This window comes from Rana temporaria, chromosome 3, assembly GCF_905171775.1.
Source record: "Rana temporaria chromosome 3, aRanTem1.1, whole genome shotgun sequence".
NCBI lineage: Eukaryota > Metazoa > Chordata > Amphibia > Anura > Ranidae > Rana > Rana temporaria.
In genome coordinates this window covers 492,501,795-492,524,356 of record NC_053491.1, presented here as the reverse complement: position 1 = coordinate 492,524,356, position 22,562 = coordinate 492,501,795, and the positions used below count along the sequence as shown (strand labels likewise).

General features: G+C 47.4%; 2 protein-coding genes across 4 annotated transcripts in view; both read right to left on the bottom strand.

The window, feature by feature from the left end:
- Positions 1-11,256, bottom strand: part of LOC120933808 (non-receptor tyrosine-protein kinase TNK1-like) — a 35,485-nt gene extending 24,229 nt beyond the window's left edge. Inside the window, exon 1 of one of the 3 annotated variants that reach the window (XM_040347207.1) lies at positions 9,183-11,256. Coding sequence is in view for 2 of the 3 variants with exons in the window: in XM_040347203.1 (XP_040203137.1) it covers positions 6,281-6,335 (55 nt within the window). In the remaining variant the exon portion in view is untranslated. The other 2 variants (XM_040347204.1, XM_040347203.1) reach the window with 2 other exon arrangements.
- Positions 11,257-11,532: 276 nt separating this feature from the next.
- The window catches only part of TMEM95 (transmembrane protein 95), a 32,802-nt gene continuing 21,772 nt past the window's right edge, over positions 11,533-22,562 (bottom strand). The window contains exon 6 of the mRNA XM_040342001.1: positions 11,533-11,707. Within this exon, the coding sequence (XP_040197935.1) occupies positions 11,650-11,707 (58 nt within the window). The 3' untranslated portion in view covers positions 11,533-11,649. The remainder of the gene's footprint in view (positions 11,708-22,562) is intronic.

Below are 22,562 nucleotides of genomic sequence, written 5' to 3'. Positions count from 1 at the left end.
AGAAACCCTCGCAATGGTGAGGGCATGTTGGCTGGCATGAAGCCTTGTACACACTATCAGGCTTCTGCCCGGCCACACTCACATCGGGAGTAAAAGAGAACATGTTCTCTATCTAAACTCCGATGGAATTCCTCAGAATATCCGATGGAAAAACTCAACGGAATTTCGGACTTTTTCCATCGGAAATTCCGATCATGTGTACGGGGCATTAGAAGGGAGAAGGTGGCCTCAAATACTGGATAGGGGTCCGGTTGGAATATCAAAGGGGATCAGTTGTATGTGCGTCATCCTAATCCAGGGATCTTCAAAATGACGGCCCTCCAGCTGTTGGGGAACTACACATCCCATGAGGCATTGTAATACTCTGACTTTCACAGACACAACTAAGCATGATGGGAATTGTAGGGCCGGTGTTGTGATATATTATATGTATGAACCCCTGATAGGGCCACATCTAGAATACGGGGGGCCGATGTTGTGATATATTATATGTATGAACCCATGATAGGGCCACATCTAGAATACGGGGGGCCGATGTTGTGATATATTATATGTATGAACCCCTGATAGGGCCACATCTAGAATACGGGGGCCGATGTTGTGATATATTGCATGTATGAACCCCTGATAGGGCCACATCTAGAATACGGGGGCCGATGTTGTGATATATTATATGTATGAACCCCTGATAGGGCCACATCTAGAATACGGGGGGCCGATGTTGTGATATATTATATGTATGAACCCCTGATAGGGCCACATCTAGAATACGGGGGGCCGGTGTTGTGATATATTATATGTATGAACCCCTGATAGGGCCACATCTAGAATACGGGGGGCCGGTGTTGTGATATATTATATGTATGAACCCCTGATAGGGCCACATCTAGAATACGGGGAGCCGATGTTGTGATATATTATATGTATGAACCCCTGATAGGGCCACATCTAGAATACGGGGGGCCGATGTTGTGATATATTATATGTATGAACCCCTGATAGGGCCACATCTAGAATACGGGGGCCGATGTTGTGATATATTATATGTATGAACCCCTGATAGGGCCACATCTAGAATACGGGGGGCCGATGTTGTGATATATTATATGTATGAACCCCTGATAGGGCCACATCTAGAATACGGGGGGCCGATGTTGTGATATATTATATGTATGAACCCCTGATAGGGCCACATCTAGAATACGGGGGCCGGTGTTGTGATATATTATATGTATGAACCCCTGATAGGGCCACATCTAGAATACGGGGGGGCCGATGTTGTGATATATTATATGTATGAACCCCTGATAGGGCCACATCTAGAATACGGGGGGCCGATGTTGTGATATATTATATGTATGAACCCCTGATAGGGCCACATCTAGAATACGGGGGCCGGTGTTGTGATATATTATATGTATGAACCCCTGATAGGGCCACATCTAGAATACGGGGGGCCGATGTTGTGATATATTATATGTATGAACCCCTGATAGGGCCACATCTAGAATACGGGGAGCCGATGTTGTGATATATTATATGTATGAACCCCTGATAGGGCCACATCTAGAATACGGGGGGCCGATGTTGTGATATATTATATGTATGAACCCCTGATAGGGCCACATCTAGAATACGGGGAGCCGATGTTGTGATATATTATATGTATGAACCCCTGATAGGGCCACATCTAGAATACGGGGGGGGCCGATGTTGTGATATATTATATGTATGAACCCCTGATAGGGCCACATCTAGAATACGGGGGGGCCGATGTTGTGATATATTATATGTATGAACCCCTGATAGGGCCACATCTAGAATACGGGGGGGCCGATGTTGTGATATATTATATGTATGAACCCCTGATAGGGCCACATCTAGAATACGGGGGGGCCGATGTTGTGATATATTATATGTATGAACCCCTGATAGGGCCACATCTAGAATGCGGGGGCACAAGTTGGGCCACATCTAGAATACGGGGGGCCGATGTTGTGATATATTATATATATGCAGGGCCGTCTTTAATATGGTTTGGGCCCTGGGCAAAAAAAAATGTTGGGCCCCCCTCCAGCTTATTTTGGGCCTGGCTGGTTCACATGTATGTTTTGGTGGTCCTCATTTGTGCAGGTACAGCAGCCCATTGATTTGAATGGGCTGCCATGCCTTCGTATATATACAAAATAAAAGAAATAAAGAAATATATAAAAAAAAAAGTATTTTTTTTATATAAAAAAAGGGGGGATGTCATCCGGGGCCCTGGGGACCTCCAGACCTTTAAAAAAAAACTTGGCCCTTTAATAAAAAATAAAATAAAAATATATTAAAAAAATATATTTTTTTTATTTAAAAATAAATATAAAAATGGGGGTTGCCATCTGGGGCCCTCCAGGCCCTTAAAAAACAAAATTGGCCCTTTAATAAAAAATAAAAATATATTAAAAAAATATATATTTTTTTTATTTAAAAATAAATAAAAAAAAGGGGGGGGTTGCCATCTGGGGCCCTGGGGGCCTCCGGCCCCTGGGGACCCCTAAAAAAAAATTGTCCCTTTAATAAAAAATACAAATATATTAAAAAATATATTATTTTTTTTTATTTAAAAATAAATAAAAAAAAGCGGGGTTGCCATTTTATTTTTTTCAAAGGGGGTTGCTTTGGGCCCCCAACAGTGACAGGGCCCTGGGCAGCTGCCCCTGTTTGTCCTATGGTAAAGACGGCCCTGTATATATGAACCCCTAATGGGGCCACATATAGAACACGGAGGCCGGTGTTGCGATATATATTATGTATGAACCCCTGATAGGGCCACATATAGAATGCGGGGTCACAAGTAGGGCCACATCTAGAATTTGGGGTCCAGTGTTCTGATATATTATATATATGCACCCTTAATGGGGCCACATCTAGAATTTGGGGTCACGGGGAGGGCCACATCTAGAATGCGGGGGGCCGGTGTTGTGATATATTATATGTATGAACCCCTGATAGAGCCACATCTAGAATTTGGGGTCACAGGTAGGGCCACATGTAGAATGTGGGGTCATGTAAAGGGCCACATGTAGAATGCGGGGGCCGGTGTTGTGATATATTATATGTATGAACCCCTGATAGGGCCACATCTAGAATTTGGGGTCACGGGTAGGGCAACATGTAGAATCCGGGGTCATGGAAAGGGCCACATGTAGAATGCGGGGGCCGGTAGGGCCACATGTAGAATGCGGGATCACGGAAAGGGCCACATGTAGAATGCGGGGGCCGGTGTTGTGATATATTATATGTATAATGCGGGATCACGGAAAGGGCCACATGTAGAATGCGGGGGCCGGTGTTGTGATATATTATATGTATGAACCCCTGATAGAGCCACATCTAGAATTTGGGGTCACGGGTAGGGCCACATGTAGAATGTGGGGTCACGGGTAGGGCCACATGTAGAATGCGAGGGCTGGTGTTGTGATATATTATATGTATGAACCCCTCATAGGGCCACATGTAGAATGCGGGGTCACATGTAGAAAGCGGGGGCCGGTAGGGCCACATGTAGAATTTGGGGTCACGGGTAGGGCCACATGTAGAATGTGGGGTCATGGAAAGGGCCACATGTAGAATGCGGGGGCCGGTAGGGCCACATGTAGAATTTGGGGTCACGGGTAGGGCCACATGTAGAATTTGGGGTCACATGTAGAATGCGGGGTCACGGGTAGGGCCACATGTAGAATGCGGGGGCCGGTGTTGATATATTATATGTATGAACCCCTCATAGGGCCACATGTAGAAAGCGGGGGCCGGTAGGGCCACATGTAGAATGCGGGATCACGGAAAGGGCCACATGTAGAATGCGGGGGCCGGTGTTGTGATATATTATATGTATAATGCGGGATCACGGAAAGGGCCACATGTAGAAAGCGGGGGCCGGTGTGGGACATTCCCGAGGTGTAGAGCTCAGACATGATAATAACAATAATTAGAGGGAGAGTTATGCAAGATTCCCCTGTGGCAGGAAGAGTATAAATACGCGGTGAGATCGGCGCAGCCCTCGATTACCGCGGCCGCACCCCTCGCATGTCTTCACGTGTGGAGGGTGCGATTGGAGCTGCGCCCAGATGGGCCACACGTGTGTTCTGTGCTGCCGTGGGATCTCCGTGTTTTGTGTCCTGCGAGTGGCTGCACACGTGTGTACTGACACCCGGCATGGACCACGGGGGGGGGGGGGGGGGGGTCCGGAGGGACGGAGTGACTGGGAGGATGGTGGATTGGTGGGGTGAAATGCTAAAAGTGAAACAATAAAAGTGTAATATTACTTTAAATTTCGTACCTAGGGGGGGGGGCGTAAAGTTAGCATGTGAAAAAGCGCATGTTTCCCGCACATAGAACTGTCCCTGCACAAAGTGTCATTTCTGAAAGAAAAAAAAAACATTTAAAACTTTGCGGCTCTAATGAATTGTCGGCTCTGGCAATTGAGCGAATTCATTCATTAAAAAATAAATGAAAAATAGTGTGGGGGTCCCCCCAAATTCCATTACCAGGCCCTTCAGGTTTAAAATGGATATTAAGGGGAACCCCGCCGTCAATTTAAAAAAAAAATGGCGTGGGGTTCCCCCCAAATATCCATTCCAGACCCTTCAGGTCTGGTGTGGATTTTAAGGGGAACTCCACCCCAATTTTTTTTTTTTTAAATGGCGTGGAGTTCTCCCAAAAATCCACACCAGACCCTTATCCGAGCACGTTAACCTGGCCGGCCGCAGAAAAGAGGGGGGGGGACAGAGTGCGGCCTCCCCCCTCTCCTCTGGATTTTTTTTATTTTATTTTTATTAATAAAGGACTTTTTTCTACGGTGTCTGTGTGTTTTTTACAACTATTTACACTTCCTTTGTAAAATGGTAGAGGTACAATGTACCCCATTACCAATTCACATAGGGGGGGGGGCAGGATCTGGGGGTCCCCTTTGTTAAAGGGGTCTTCCAGATTCTGATAAGCCCCCCGCCCGCAGACCCCCACAACCACCGGGCAAGGGTTGTGGGGATGAGGCCCTTGTCCCCATGTTGAGGGCATGTGGCCTGGTACAGTTCAGGAGAGGGAGGGGGCCGCACTCTGTCCCCCCACTTTTCTGCGGCCGGCCAGGTTAACGTGCTCGGATAAGGGTCTTGTATGGATTTTTGGGGGAACTCCACGCCATTTTTTTTTAAATTGTCGGCGGGGTTCCCCTTAATATCCATACCAGACCTGAAGGGCCTGGTAATTGAATTTGGGGGGACCCCCATGCTATTTTTTTTATGAATGAATTCTCTCTGAATTATCGGGAGCCGACAATTCATTAGAGCCGCGAGTCCGGTTTTAAATGTATTTTTTCCTTTCAGAAATGACACTTTGTGCAGGGACAGTTCTATGTACGGGAAACATGCGCTTTTTCACATGCTGACTTTACACCCCCCCTAGGTACGAAATTTAAAGTAATATTACACTTTTATTGTTTCACTTTTAGCATTATTAAATTCACTGCTCCTGAAAAAACGGTAATTTTTAAAACTTTTTTTTGCATTGATACATGTCCCCTGGGACAGGACCCGGGTCCCCAAACACTTTTTAGGACAATAACTTCCATATTAGCCTTTAAAATTAACACTTTAGATTTCTCCCATAGACTTTAACAGGGAGTTTGGCGGCTTTTCGAATTTGCCGCGAACACCTCAAATTGTTCGCCGAACAGGCAATAGTGATCTGATGTCTATGGCGCCCCACTGATTTATTGGAGTGATCAATAAATCTGATATTGATCCCCTCCCCCCCTCTCAGTCGGTCGCACCGCCCGCAGATACCTGTGAAGGGGCCCCGCAGTGTGTAAATAGGAAGTGATACAAAGACGCCCCTCCCCCACACAATGCAGGCGGAGGAGTGAGACTCCGATAACATTATATTCATAGTGAGGTGAGGCCGCCCCCTGCAGGGGGGAGGGGGGAATAATCCAATCACTACAAACATTCCTCGTCACCATACAATTATCATTGTACTCCACCGACAACCGACCCCTCCCCCCCACACAATCACCGGGGGGGGGGTAAAATCCCTCCCCAGTTCCTGAGACTAAATGACATTTCACGGCCTCCCAAGACTCCATCAGACACCCGATCGACCGATGTGATCGACATTTATAGAACCTCCCAGGAATGTCCAATCAGAACTTCACCTTCCCTAACCAGAGGAAGGATAGTGGGGAATGTGCTGAAAATTTCCCTCCAGTAAACCCACCACCCCACCCCTCCTCCACCTTTCCTACCTGTCCGTCCGCTCTCCTCCTCGGCCCCCCTCTCGGCGGCAGCGGCGGATCTCATGGTTGTACCTGAAGAGACTCGACGGTTCTCTGACTGTCACCTCTCCCCGGGAACACCCTGATTCCCCGCCTCCCCGTCATGTGACCCCGCCCCCTCCCCAATCACACCGCAGACTGACACCCTGACACATTCCTCAGACTTTCACACTGATACATTGTATAATAATACTGCATACTGACACTCACACTGATAATACTACATACTGACACACTGATAATACTGCATACTGACACACTGATAATACTACATACTGACACACTGATAATACTGCATACTGACACACTGATAATACTACATACTGACACACTGATAATACTGCATACTGACACACTGATAATACTACATACTGACACACACACTGATAATACTACATACTGACACACTGATAATACTGCATACTGACACACTGATAATACTACATACTGACACACACACTGATAATACTACATACTGACACACTGATAATACTGCATACTGACACACTGATAATACTACATACTGACACACACACTGATAATACTACATACTGACACACTGATAATACTACATACTGACACACTGATAATACTACATACTGACACAATGTATAATAATACTGCATACTGACACTCACACTGATAATACTGCATACTGACACTCACACTGATAATACTACATACTGACACTGATAATACTGCATACTGACACACTGTATAATAATACTGCATACTGACACTCACTGATAATACTGCATACTGACACTCACACTGATAATACTACATACTGACACTGATAATACTGCATACTGACACACTGTATAATAATACTACATACTGACACTCACTGATAATACTACATACTGACACTCACTGATAATACTACATACTGACACTCACTGATAATACTGCATACTGACACTCACACTGTGTCACATAATTGTGAAGTGGAAGGAAAATGATACAAATCTGTGAAAAGTGTGGGGGTCGGGGGAGGGGGGGGGGTATTTGTATGGCGCCCCCTTTAATCTGATAACTAAAATCTAGAGGAACCAATCACCTTCAGAAGTCACCTAATTAGTAAGTAGAGCCCATCTGTGTGTCATGTAATCTCAGTATAAATACAGCTGTTCTGTGAAGCCCTCAGAGGTTTGTTAGAGAACAGGTGGTGACAGTGGAAGGTGGGCACATGCAGACCAGGCACAGGTGGTGACAGTGGAAGGTGGGCACATGCAGACCGGGCTCAGGTGGTGACAGTGGAAGGTGGGCACATGCAGACCGGGCACAGGTGGTGACAGTGGAAGGTGGGCACATGCAGACCGGGCACAGGTGGTGACAGTGGAAGGTGGGCACATGCAGACCGGGCACAGGTGGTGACACTGGAAGGTGGGCACATGCAGACCGGACACAAGTGGTGATAGTGAAAGGTGGGCACATGCAGACCGGACACAGGTGGTGACAGTGGAAGGTGGGCACATGCAGACCGGACACAGGTGGTGACAGTGGAAGGTGGGCACATGCAGACCGGGCACAGGTGGTGACACTGGAAGGTGGGCACATGCAGACCGGACACAAGTGGTGATAGTGAAAGGTGGGCACATGCAGACCGGACACAGGTGGTGACAGTGGAAGGTGGGCACATGCAGACCAGACACAGGTGGTGATAGTGGAAGGTGGGCACATGCAGACCGGGCACAGGTGGTGACAGTGGAAGGTGGGCACATGCAGACCAGACACAGGTGGTGACAGTGGAAGGTGGGCACATGCAGACCAGGCACAGGTGGTGACAGTGGAAGGTGGGCACATGCAGACCGGACACAGGTGGTGACAGTGGAAGGTGGGCACATGCAGACCGGACACAGGTGGTGACAGTGGAAGGTGGGCACATGCAGACCGGACACAGGTGGTGACAGTGGAAGGTGGGCACATGCAGACCAGGCACAGGTGGTGACAGTGGAAGGTGGGCACATGCAGACCGGACACAGGTGGTGACAGTGGAAGGTGGGCACATGCAGACTGGACACAGGCGGTGACAGTGGAAGGTGGGCACATGCAGACCGGGCTCAGGTGGTGATAGTGGAAGGTGGGCACATGCAGACCGGGCTCAGGTGGTGACAGTGGAAGGTGGGAACATGCAGACCGGGCACAGTTGGTGACAGTGGAAGGTGGGCACATGCAGACCGGACACAGGTGGTGACAATGGAAGGTGGGCACATGCAGACTGGGCTCAGGTGGTGACAGTGGAAGGTGGGCACATGCAGACCGGGCACAGGTGGTGACAGTGGAAGGTGGGCACATGCAGACCGGGCACAGGTGGTGGCAGTGGAAGGTGGGCACATGCAGACCGGGCTCAGGTGGTGACAGTGGAAGGTGGGCACATGCAGACCGGGCTCAGGTGGTGACAGTGGAAGGTGGGCACATGCAGACCGGGCACAGGTGGTGGCAGTGGAAGGTGGGCACATGCAGACCGGGCACAGGTGGTGACAGTGGAAGGTGGGCACATGCAGACCGGGCACAGGTGGTGGCAGTGGAAGGTGGGCACATGCAGACCGGGCACAGGTGGTGACAGTGGAAGGTGGGCACATGCAGACCGGGCACAGGTGGTGACAGTGGAAGGTGGGCACATTGGAAGGTTAGGGGGGACATTGGGGGGTCATTATGTCAGACACTCACCTGAGAGACGGCCTGAGAGGAGGAGGACAGCGGCGCTCTTAATCCAAACCATGGCGAGATCCCCTCAGGAGACCTCCACACTCTCTCTGGATGTGGGTACAATGTGGGTCTGGCGGTGCCCAGCGCTCTCTCTCTCTCTCGGATTGTAGATACAATGTTGGCACCTCTCGTATTAATGTGTGCCAGTCAACTGACTCACCTGATTTATACTGGGATGTCTCCAGCTGTTATTGTGATGACGCGCTCTCTCCTCCCCCCACTTTCTCCATGCGGTCTCTCCGTAGATGGGTGGAATGATCGCTCTATGGGGCGGGGATGTCTCTGCTTCAATTTCTCAACCGTCTCTCCGATACCGTCCCCGAGGTCTCTAGTGCCACGTGCAGTCTCTTGTGACCCTGTCCTTGCAGTCTCTTGTGATTTTCTCCCTGCAGTCTCTGGAGCTGTGTGCAGTCTCTTGTGGATTTTCTCCCTGCAGTCTCTGGAGCTGTGTGCAGTCTCTTGTGGATTTTCTCCCTGCAGTCTCTGGAGCTGTGTGCAGTCTCTTGTGGATTTTCTCCCTGCAGTCTCTGGAGCTGTGTGCAGTCTCTTGTGATTTTCTCTCTGCAGTCTCTGGAGCTATGTGCAGTCTCTTGTGATTTTCTCCCTGCAGTCTCAGGAGTTGTGTGCAGTCTCTTGTGATTTTCTCCCTGCAGTCTCAGGAGTTGTGTGCAGTCTCTTGTGATTTTCTCCCTGCAGTCTCTGGAGCTGTGTGCAGTCTCTTGTGATTTTCTCCCTGCAGTCTCTGGAGCTGTGTGCTGTCTCTTGTGAATTTATCCCTGCAGTCTCTGGAGCTGTGTGCAGTCTCTTGTGAATTTATCCCTGCAGTCTCTGGAGCTGTGTGCAGTCTCTTGTGAATTTATCCCTGTAGTCTCTGGAGCTGTGTGCAGTCTCTTGTGATTTTCTCCCTGCAGTCTCTGGAGCTGTGTGCAGTCTCTTGTGATTTTTTCCCTGCAGTCTCTGGAGCTGTGTGCAGTCTCTTGTGATTTTCTCCCTGCAGTCTCTTGTGAATTTCTCCCTGCAGTCTCTGGAGCTGTGTGCAGTCTCTTGTGAATTTATCCCTGCAGTCTCTGGAGCTGTGTGCAGTCTCTTGTGATTTTCTCCCTGCAGTCTCTGGAGCTGTGTGCAGTCTCTTGTGAATTTATCCCTGTAGTCTCTGGAGCTGTGTGCAGTCTCTTGTGATTTTCTCCCTGCAGTCTCTGGAGCTGTGTGCAGTCTCTTGTGATTTTCTCCCTGCAGTCTCTGGAGCTGTGTGCAGTCTCTTGTGATTTTCTCCCTGCAGTCTCTGGAGCTGTGTGCTGTCTCTTGTGAATTTATCCCTGTAGTCTCTGGAGCTGTGTGCAGTCTCTTGTGAATTTATCCCTGCAGTCTCTGGAGCTGTGTGCAGTCTCTTGTGAATTTATCCCTGCAGTCTCTGGAGCTGTGTGCAGTCTCTTGTGAATTTATCCCTGTAGTCTCTGGAGCTGTGTGCAGTCTCTTGTGATTTTCTCCCTGCAGTCTCTGGAGCTGTGTGCAGTCTCTTGTGATTTTTTCCCTGCAGTCTCTGGAGCTGTGTGCAGTCTCTTGTGAATTTATCCCTGTAGTCTCTGGAGCTGTGTGCAGTCTCTTGTGATTTTCTCCCTGCAGTCTCTGGAGCTGTGTGCAGTCTCTTGTGAATTTATCCCTGCAGTCTCTGGAGCTGTGTGCAGTCTCTTGTGAATTTATCCCTGTAGTCTCTGGAGCTGTGTGCAGTCTCTTGTGATTTTCTCCCTGCAGTCTCTGGAGCTGTGTGCAGTCTCTTGTGATTTTTTCCCTGCAGTCTCTGGAGCTGTGTGCAGTCTCTTGTGATTTTCTCCCTGCAGTCTCTTGTGAATTTCTCCCTGCAGTCTCTGGAGCTGTGTGCAGTCTCTTGTGAATTTATCCCTGCAGTCTCTGGAGCTGTGTGCAGTCTCTTGTGAATTTATCCCTGCAGTCTCTGGAGCTGTGTGCAGTCTCTTGTGATTTTTTCCCTGCAGTCTCTGGAGCTGTGTGCAGTCTCTTGTGATTTTCTCCCTGCAGTCTCTTGTGATTTTCTCCCTGCAGTCTCTGGAGCTGTGTGCAGTCTCTTGTGATTTTCTCCCTGCAGTCTCTGGAGCTGTGTGCAGTCTCTTGTGATTTTCTCCCTGCAGTCTCTGGAGCTGTGTGCAGTCTCTTGTGATCCTGTCCTTGAAATCTCCTGTAATGCTGGACTTTCAGTCTCTTGTCCTTTCAGACTCTCCCCTCCCCCCAGGCTCCTCTCTCTGTAATCTCCTCTCTCTCTGTTTGTCCAGTTGGGTCACCTGAGTGTACCTGGCTGCCCCTCCCACAAATGTGACACCGCAGAGACCCCCTCCCCCACCTCTCTTATCATCTCATTAGACTCCCAGTGCAGGAACTCCAATTTCACCGACACCTGGATGGTTGCTATGAGTTACTGCAATGCTCCGCCCCTCCTGGTGACCCCTCTGCTGCCAGTCCCCCCATGAGACCCCCCAATACAAGAAATATCTCCTCTACATGGATAATCACTTTATTCACAAGGGAGACTCCGACTGACCCCCCCAATCCGGGGGGCGAGATTACCCCCCCAGAGGGCAATCAGAGGGACGAGATTACCCCCCCAGAGGGCAACTTTATTTTGTCTTCTTATTCCCGGCTTCTCCCTCCAATCTCATCACATTCCTCCAATACCTGAGAAGAAGAAGAAGAATAGAATATATCAGATTGTTCTGTACACTCCGCACTCTACAATCTACCCTTCTACAATGTTCACATAGCAATCTATAATAATAATAATAGTAATATAGATGGCCCTGCACAATTTATATGAAAACAATGGCCCGGATTCAAGAAGCAATTGCGCCTGTGTAACCATAGGTTACACGGCGCAATTGCTTACTTGCTCCGGCGTAGCGAATGCTCCTGATTCAGGAACCTCGTTACGCCGACTGCAGCCTAAGATCTGCGCGGCATAAGGCTCTTATACCCGCAGATTTTAGGCTGCATTCTTACGTTGGCCGCTAGGGGGCGCTCCCATTGTGCTCAGCGTATAGTATGCAAATTGCATACTAACACCGATTCACAACGTTACGCGAGCCCTGCGTACGCAAATTACGTAGTTTGCGTACGTCGGGTTTCGCGTAACGTTACACATCCTAATAGCAGGCGCAGCCAATGCTGTAGGATACCCACGTTCCCGCGTTGCGACGTTCGAATTTTACGTCGTTTGCGTAAGTGAATCGTGAATTGCGCTGGACGCCATTCACGTTCACTTTGGAGCAAATGACGTCCTTGCGACGTCATTTGCCGCAATGCACGTCGGGAAAGTTTCCCGACGGAGCATGCGCTGTACGCTCGGCGGGATCATTTACATTGCGCGCGCTTACGCCGGGCAATTTTGCCGGCGCGCCCTCGCAATTTACAGAGCTACTGCTCCGTGAATCGAGGGCAGCGCAAAATATTTGCGTGGGCGCAGGGCAAAATCGTTGCCCTGTGCCTGCGCAAATAAAGCGCAAATCTAATTGAATCTGGGCCAATGTATCCTCCTAAGATGTTTACATAGAAATGTATCCTTCTATAATAATAATAATATATAATTTAGATAGTTCTATACAGTTTATAAAAAAAATGTATCCTTCTATGATAATAATAATAATAATAATAATAATAATATAGATGGCCCTGCACAATTTATTTGAAAACAATGCGCCAGATTCACAGAAGAAGTACACCGGCGTATCTACTGATACGCCGGCGTACTTTCAAATTTGCCGCGTCGTATCTTTAGTTTGAATCCTCAAACCAAGATACGACGGCTTCGTACGCCTTCGGATCTTAGGTGTAATACTTGGGCGCCCGCTGGGTGGAGTTCGCGTCGTTTTCCTCGTCCGGTATGCTAATTAGCTTTTTACGGCGATTCACGAAGGTACGCGCGGCCGTCGCATTCTCTTACGTCGTCGCTAGTCGGCTTTTCCCGGCGTAAAGTTACAGCTGCTATTTGTTGGCCTATCTTTAGACGTCCCATGTTAAAGTATGGCCGTCGTTCCCGCGTCAAATTTTAAATTATTTTTTTTTTTTTGCGTAAGTCGTCCGGGAATAGGAAAGGACGTAACGCACGTCACCGTTCAAAAAATTACGTTGGTGCGACGTCATTTTGCGCAAAACAGAGCATGCGCAGTATGTTCGGGAACGCACCTAATTTAAATGATACACGCCCCATTTGAATTAGGCGGGCTTGCGCCGGACGGATTTACACTACGCCGCCGCAAGTTTACAAGCAAGTGCTTTGTGAATCAGGCACTTGCCCGTAAAACTTGCAAGGGTGTAACGTAAATGCGATGTGTTACGCCGCCGCAGATCTACGTGAATCTGCCCCAAAGTATCCTTCTAAGATGTTTACATAGAAATGTATCCTTCTATAATAATAATAATAATAATAATAATAATAATAATAATAATCTATAATATAGATAGTTCTATACAGTTTATAAAAAAATGTATCCTTCTATGATAGTATTATCATCATCATCATCATCATCATCATCATCATCATCATCATTATTATTATTATTATTATTATTATTAGAGATAGCCATGTGCAGTCTATATAAATAATGTATCCTTCTATAATAATATTGATATTGATAATAATAACTATAATATAGATAGTCATATACATTCTATAAAAAAAATATCCTTCCATGATATTATTATTATTATTATTATTATTATTATTATTATTATTATTATTGCAGGGTACATTGTTTTTATATAGACTGTACTGGGGTATGTCTATTATTATTATTATTATTATTATTATTATTATTATTATTATTAATAGAAATAGCCCAGTACAGTCTATATAAAAACAATGTACCCTTCTATAATAATAATAATAATAATAACAACTATAATATAGATTAATCCTATACATTCTTTAGAAAAAAAATGTATCTTCTATTATAATAATAATAATAATAATAAACTATAATATAGATAGTCCTATACATTCTATAAAAAAAATATATCCTTTAATGATAATAATAATAATGATATAGATAGCCCTGTACTGTCTATGTGAAAACAATATATCATTCTAAGTTGTTTACATAACAATGTATCCTTCTATTATAATAATAATAATAATAATAATAATAATAATAACAACAACTACTATAATATAGATAGTTCTATACATTCTATAAAGAAAATGTATCCTTGTATGATATTATTATTATTTTCATCGTCATCATTATTATTATTATTATTATTATTAATAGAGATATCCCTGTACAGTCTATATAAAAAATGTATCCTTCTATGATAATAATAATAATAATATTGATAATAATAACTATAATATAGATAGTCCCATACATTCTATATATATATATATCCTTCCATGATAATGATGATGATGGTAATAACTTTGATATAGATAGTCCTGTACATTCTATATTACAATGTATCCTTCTATGATATAATAATAATAGAGATAGCCCTGTGCAGTCTATATGATAACAATGTATCACCCAATGATATCCATATAATAATAAATGTTACATTGTCAGTATGAGTAGAGGAAACAATCGTGGTTACATTGTCAGTACAATCTGATCTCGCCGTGTCATCTGATCCTTGGCTCAGGCAGTTCCCCCCACACTGTCCAATGACAGGTCCTCACAAGCGCCCCCCCCCCCCCCCCCGCTGTTCCCTGATCTCAGTGCAGAGATTCCTATAGACAGGAAGTGAGGTGTGCGCAAAGAAATATCTTCCCCTCAGGACCACAACTTCATCCCCTCCGTTCTCTGATGGCCCCTCATGGGATCAGAGGTTGTAGTCGGCGATCACTTTTCATATCACCGCGACATTTCCCCTCCCCCTCCCAATGGGAACGTTTGTGACAAAATAAAGAGTAAAAAAAATAATAATAATTGGACATTCCATAATTACGGGATCGGGATCTTTTGGATTCTCCTAAAGATCTGTCTGACCTGCGGAGAATCGTACAAATCACGAGTCCTGATTGGCCAGATTCCTGAATTTCTAGTTTTTTCCCGTTCCCCTGGTACAGCTCCGCCCCCTTTCTTTTGTTCTGCTCTTTAAATTTTCGATAAAATCGTTGAATATGCCTGAGAATGTGATTGTACAATCTCTTTTCATACCCCCATACACCTGACAATCTGATTGACTATCTAAGTATAGATTGTATAGAGATTGTACATACACCTTACAATCTGATTATGCAATCTTGATACAATCTCTTTGAAAGGGGGGGGGGGGTCACACACGTGATAATCTGATTGTCTCATATGCAATCTTTTTTGACAGCCATACACCTGACAATCTGATTGCAGAATTTTAATTCACTCCTTTTAATTGTACAATCTCTATACAATTTGTTTAATTTTGGTCCTACGCCTAGCAATCTGATTGTACAATCTCTATACAACTGTTTTTCATAGGTCCATACACCCGCCAATCTGATTGTACAATCGCTATACAATCTATACATAGGTAGTTATACACCTGACTGTACAATCTGTATATATAATCGACTGGGGGTAGGGTGGGTGTAGGGTGGAGGTAGTGTGGAGGTAGGGTGAGGGTAGAGTGGGGGTAGGGTGGAGGTAGGGTAGGCATAGGATGGGGGTAGGGTAAGGCTAGGGTGGGGGTAGGGTGGCGGTAGGGTGGGCGTATGGTGGAGGTAGGGTGGAGGTAGGATGAGGGTAGGGTGGAGGTTAGGGTGGGCATACGGTGGAGGTATGGTGGGTGTAGGGTGGAGGTAGGGTGGGGGTAGGGTGGAGGTAGGGTGAAGGTAGGGTGGAGGTTAGGGTGGGCATAGGGTGGAGGTATGGTGGGTGTAGGGTGGAGGTAGGGTGGGCGTAGGGTGGGCATAGGGTGTAGGTAGGGTGGAGGTTAGGGTGGAGGTAGGATGAGGGTAGGGTGGAGGTATGGTGGGCGTAGGGTGGGTGTAGGTAGGGTGAGGGTAGGGTGGAGGTAGGGTGGGCGTAGGGTGGGTGTAGGGTGGAGATAGGGTGGGGGTAGGGTGGGCGTATGGTGGAGGTAGGGTGAAGGTAGGGTGGAGGTAGGGTGGGGGTAGGGTGGAGATAGGGTAGGCGTAGGATGGGGGTAGGGTAAGGGTAGGGTGGGGGTAGGGTGGAGGTTAGGGTGGGCATAGGGTGGAGGTTAGGGTGGGCGTAGGGTGGAGGTAGGGTGGGCGTAGGGTGGAGGTAGGGTAGGCGTAGGGTGAGGGTAGGGTGGAGGTAGGGTGGGGGTAGGGTGGGCATAGGGTGGATTTAGGGTGGGCATAAGGTGGAGGTAGGGTAGGCGTAGGGTGGGGGTAGGGTGGAGGTTAGGGTGGGCGTACGGTGGAGGTAGGGTGAGGGTAGGGTGGGGGTAGAGTGAGCGTAGGGTGGGGGTAGGGTGGAGGTAGGGTGGGCATAGGGTGGGGGTAGGGTGGAGGTAGGGTGGGCATAGGGTGGGGGTAGGGTGGGCGTAGGGTGGGGGTTATTCCTTTCCTGGCGGTTGGTATTACATTATTCTCGGTCACCACGGTTGTTACGTTGTTGTTTTTCCTGGCAGTCATGTGACCGGGCGAAGGGGGAACATTGCGATCTTGGGACGTCGGGGTGTCCTCTCTGCCAACTGAAAACACCCGTCATGTGCAGGGTGAGATAATAGTACAGTAGGCGGGCGAGGGTCGGCACGTTTCTGGGCGCACGAGACACGAGTTGGCAGAACGCGGTGTCTCCGGGTGTGGCACTAATACTGTACTTCCTCCTGACACTTCCAGGGGACACGGTGAGCCCTGAGGATGTACAGTACAGACAGGGAAGTCCAACCGGACGGACAGGTTCCCTGAGGACCACACGCCGGGCCGACACTTCCTGGTGATCAATACCCTCACCAGTCACCCCCTCCCCATCGTTATCACCGATCTCAGGAAAGGTGAGCGCGGTCAGGTGACTTCTCCGAGACGGATCAAAGGGATCTGCTGTGAAAAGTTGACTCACCGGAGGAGGAGGAGGAGCTTTCTGTACTTTGTGATTTCAAGTGAAGGAACTTAGAAAACAGGTTACCCGACATCGGATTTATGGAGGAACGTACAACCGGGTGACGGAAAGTATCTACGAGAACGCCCCGTGTATGGAACGCCAGCGCCGACTCGGCACAGCAAAATACTGAAATGTTCAACGTTTTAAAAATGTCCAGAAACTGAGCCGTGCCCCTGGGCAGATCTTTCTTCTCTCATACATAGAACTTCACCGTATCAATAATCCCACCAAAACCCCCACCCCACAACCATAGCAAGGATTCAGAAAGACCGCTTTAACTTTGCGGCGGCGCAGTGTATCGTGTTTACGCTACGCCGCCGTAAGTTAGCGAGGCAAGTACATGATTCACAAAGTACTTGCCTGCTAAGTTACGGCGGCGTAGCGTAAATCGGGCCGGCGTAAGCGCGCCTAATTCAAATTCGGCTGAGGGGGCGTGTTTTATGTTAATGGGGGGTGACTTGATGTATTTTACGAACGGCGCATGCGCCGTCCGTGTACATATCCCAGTGTGCATTGCGGCAAAGTACGCCGCGCGGTCCTTTTGGTTTCGACGTTGACGTAAATTACGTAAAGCCCTATTCACGGACGACTTACGCAAACGACGTAAAATTTTCAAATTTCGACGCGGGAACGACGGCCATACTTAACATCACTATTCCAGCTATTTGATGGAATAACTTTAGGCCTGAAAATGCGTTACGTAAACGGCGTATCTTTATTTGCGTCGGGCAAGCGTACGTACGTGAATTGGCGTAACTACTCATTTACATATTCTAGGCCGACCGCAATGGAAGCGCCACCTAGCGGTCAGTAAGGATGAGCTTCGGCGTGTTCGCATAGAACACGTGCAGAGCCCGCCAGGAAATCGGCACCCGCGCTGCGCTAATCACAGCCAGGCAGACATTGTCCAATGCTCGGCTGCAGAGATCTGGAAATGTCTGCCTGGCTGTGATTAGCGCAGCGCGGGTGCCGACTTCCTGGCGGGCTCTGCACGTGTTCTATGCGAACACGCCGGAGCTCATCCTTAGCGGTCAGCCTAAAAATGACACTTTAGGATACGACACTTACGCCGCTCGTATCTTAGCCTAATTTAAGCGTATCTGGTTTCCAGAATACGCTTACATTTGCGTCGACGCAGATTCTGACTTAGGCCGGCGTATCTACTGATACGCCGGCCTAAATCTTTCTGAATCTGCCTATATAAATATAAAGCTTAACCATTGTACACACGATCAGTCCATCCGATGAAAACGGTCTGATGGACCGTTTTCATCGGTTAACCGATGAAGCGGACTGATGGTCAGTCGTGCCTACGCACCATCGGTTAAAAATCCGATCGTGTCAGAACGCGGTGACGTAAAACACAACAACGTGCTGGAAAATGCTTCCAAACATGCGTCGACTTGATTCTGAGCATGCGTGGATTTTTAACCGATGGACGTGCCTACTAACGATCGTTTTTTTTCTATTGGTTAAATTTAAAACAAGATTGCTTTTTTTTTTTTACCTATCAATAAAAAACTGATGGTGCCCACACACGATCGGTTTGGTCCGATGAAAAGGGTCCATCAGACCGTTCTCATCGGTTTGACCGATCGTGTGTACGCGGCATTAGAGTAATCAGACTGCCATACCTGACAGAGGTCCACTGAACCCCATCAGATATGACAAAGGTCCACTGAACCCCATTGGGTATGACAAAGGTCCACTGAACGGTATGACAAGGGTCTACTGACCTCCATCAGGTATGACAAAGGTCCACTGACCTCCATCAGGTATGACAAAGGTCCACTGAACCCCATCAGTTGTAACAAAGGTCCACTGAACCCAATCAGGTATGGCAAAGGTCCACTGAACCCCATCAGTTGTAACAAAGGTCCAGTGAACCCAATCAGGTATGACAAAGGTCCACTGAACGGTATGACAAGGGTCTACTGACCTCCATCAGGTATGACAAAGGTCCACTGACCTCCATCAGGTATGACAAAGGTCTACTGAACCCCATCAGTTGTAACAAAGGTCCACTGAACCCCATCAGTTGTAACAAAGGTCCACTGAACCCAATCAGTTGTAACAAAGGTCCACTGAACCCAATCAGGTATGACAAAGGTCCACTGACCTCCATCAGGTATGACAAAGGTCCACTGACCTCCATCAGTTGTAACAAAGGTCCACTGAACCCCATCAGTTGTAACAAAGGTCCACTGAACCCCATCAGTTGTAACAAAGGTCCACTGAACCCAATCAGTTGTAACAAAGGTCCACTGAACCCAATCAGTTGTAACAAAGGTCCACTGAACCCAATCAGTTGTAACAAAGGTCCACTGAACCCCATCAAGTGTAACACAGGTCCACTGAACCCAATCAGGTATGACAAAGGTCCACTGACCTCCATCAGGTATGACAAAGGTCTACTGACCTACATCAGGTATGACCAAAGTCCACTGAACCCCATCAGGTAAGACAAAGGTCCACTGACCTCCATCAGGTATGACAAAGGTCTTGCTGACCTCCATCAGGTATGACCAACTTCCACTGAACCCCATCAGGTAAGACAAAGGTCCACTGACCTCCATCAGGTATGACAAAGGTCCACTGACCTCCATCAAGTATGACAAAGGTCTACTGACCTCCAACGGGTTCGACCAAAGTCCACTGAACCCCATCAGCTATAACAAAGGTCCACTGGGTGAGACAAAGGTCCATTAAACACCATCAGGTACGACAAAGACCAACTGAACCCCATCAAGTATGACTAAAGTGCACTGAACCTCATCAGGTATAACAAAGGTCCACTGAACCCCATCAGGTACGACAAAGGCCAACTGAACCCCATCAGGTATAACAAAGGTCCACTGAACCCCATCAGGAATAACAAAGGTCCACTGAGCCCCATCAGGAATAACAAAGGTCAACTGAACCCTGTCAGCTATGACAAAGGGTCCACTGAACCCCATCAGGTATGACAAAGGTCCACTGAACCCCATTAGGTATGATACAGATCCAATGTACCCCATCAGGTATGATAAAGGTTCACTGAACCCCTTGAGGTATAACAAAGGTCAACTGAATCACATCAGGTATAACTAAAGTGCACTTAAACCCCATCAGGTATGACAGATCCTCTGTATAACAGAGGTCCACTGAACTCCATCAGGTATGACAAAGATCCAATGTACCCCATCAGGTATGATAAAGGTCCACTGAGCCCCATCAGGTATGACAAAGGTCAACTGAATGACCTCAGGTATGACAAAGGTCCAATGTACCCCATCAGGTATGACAAAGGTCAACTGAATGACCTCAGGTATGACAAAGGTCCAATGTACCCCATCAGGTTTGACAAAGGTCAACTGAATGACCTCAGGTATGACAAAGGTCCAATGTACCCCATCAGGTATGACAAAGGTCCAATGTACCCCATCAGGTATGACAAAGGTCCACTGAACCCCATCAGGTATGACAAAGGTCAACTGAACCCCATCAGGTATGACAAAGGTCCACTGAACCTCGCCAGGTCTGCACTGCTGATTGAATCGGAATCTATCTGGATGGCGGCTAATTAGTGCTGAATAACGAAGTTGACATTCCATCATCTGGCCATAAACTCCCCATGAAATCACGTCAGACATTCTATAAATCTCTGCTATAGAGTAATAAATGCTTCCAACCAACCAAGGCAGATTCTGAACCACGATACTCAGTAATGAACCTCGGTGTCCCCGATGTCCGCAGAGTCCCACAATGTGTGTCACAGATAAAATCGATTTACGATATGCGGATCTATCTTCTACTATCAATGAGGATATAATAATGAAGGTGTTATGAGTGGAAGGATCCTCCTGAGAGATCACACTCTATAGGGGTATGGCGGCCATGTCTATACATTAGACTTCACCACCATGTTGGTGTTCTCAATGATTTCATGATGTGTGATCATTGTTTTCCATGTATAAAGACATTCTGATCTTCTAATTAATTAGTGTAGAAATAATTCTGGCTTGTGCAATACGATGTGGAAAGATCTTCTATTGAAAGAAAGTTTACACAGTTTCCGTGTGTTCCGGAATCGTCTCTCGACTCGGCGGAGCTCACCCTTCACCACCAGACATTGCACAATCGTGTTCCTCCTCACACGTGAGGCAGAGCTCAGGAATTCCAAAAGAACTTTTGTTCTAATAATTGGAGTCTGAACTCTTCATTGTACATTCTGTAGTATTATGTCATTCCCACTCAACTGTTACTGTACATTCTGGAGGATTAGGAGGATCTGGTGACTCTCCGGAACGTTATGAGTGTAGTAGGGACCTGACCTACAACTGGAGTATCTCTAGTATAAATTTAGATCCGGTGGCTTTGTTTGTGCTATCTGCAATTGTTAGGTTTCTCCCAGGGGCGTACTGACCATTGAGTCACTCGGGCACTGCCCGAGGGCCCCATGCCACTAGGGGGCCCCATCCGGGTTGCCAGGCTCAGTAAAACCAGGGACAGTATGTAAAAATCTGTGTTTTTTTTTAGATCTGTCCCTGATATGTCCGTAAATGACATGCTTTTAATGTGAATATCCCAAGATTTTAGCTGCCCGCCTCTGCACTACCTCCTGGCGTGGTGGCCATCTGTAAGCCAGAGGGGCCCCATACTCTTCTATTGCCCGGGGGCCCCATGAGTTGTCAGTCCGCCCCTGGTTTCTCCTAAGTCCAGGGGTCTTGCTCAGAGTTGCCAACTGTCAATGGGGTAGATTCAGGAAGAATCGCGTAACGTAGCGGCGGCGTAACGTATGACATTTACGTTACGCCGCCGCAAGTTTTACGGGCAAGTGCTTGATTCACAAAGCACTTGCCTGTAAAGTTGCGGCGGTGTAGCGTAAATCCCCCGGCGCAAGCCCGCCTAATTCAAATGATCCGGGTAGGGGGCGTGGATCATTTAAATTAGGCGCGTTCCCGCGCCGAACGTACTGCGCATGCGCCGTCCCTAAAATTTCCCGACGTGCATTGCGCTAAATGACGTCACAAGGACGTCATTGGTTTCGACGTTAACGTAAATGGCGTCCAGCCCCATTCACGGACGACTTACGCAAACAACGTCAAATTATCAAATTGCGACACGGGAACGACGTCCATACTTAACATTGGCTGCGCCTCCTAATAGCAGGAACAACCTTACGCCGAAAAAGCCTAACGTAAACGACATAAATACATTGCGACGGGCGTACGTACGTTTGTGAATCGGCGTATCTAGGAAATTAGCATATTCTACGCCGACAACAACGGAAGCGCCCCCTAGCGGCCAAAGTGATATTGCACACAATTCTACGCCGCCGCAATCAAGTTACGTCGGTGGAGGAAGCCTATTTTTTTCAGCGTAACTGCCTATGTGAATCGGCGTAAGATTTGAAATTACGGCGGCGTATCTGGAGATACGCCGCCGTAACAGGTACCTGAATCTACCCCAATGAATTTACAAACAGTTTGTAAAATCCGTAATTTTGG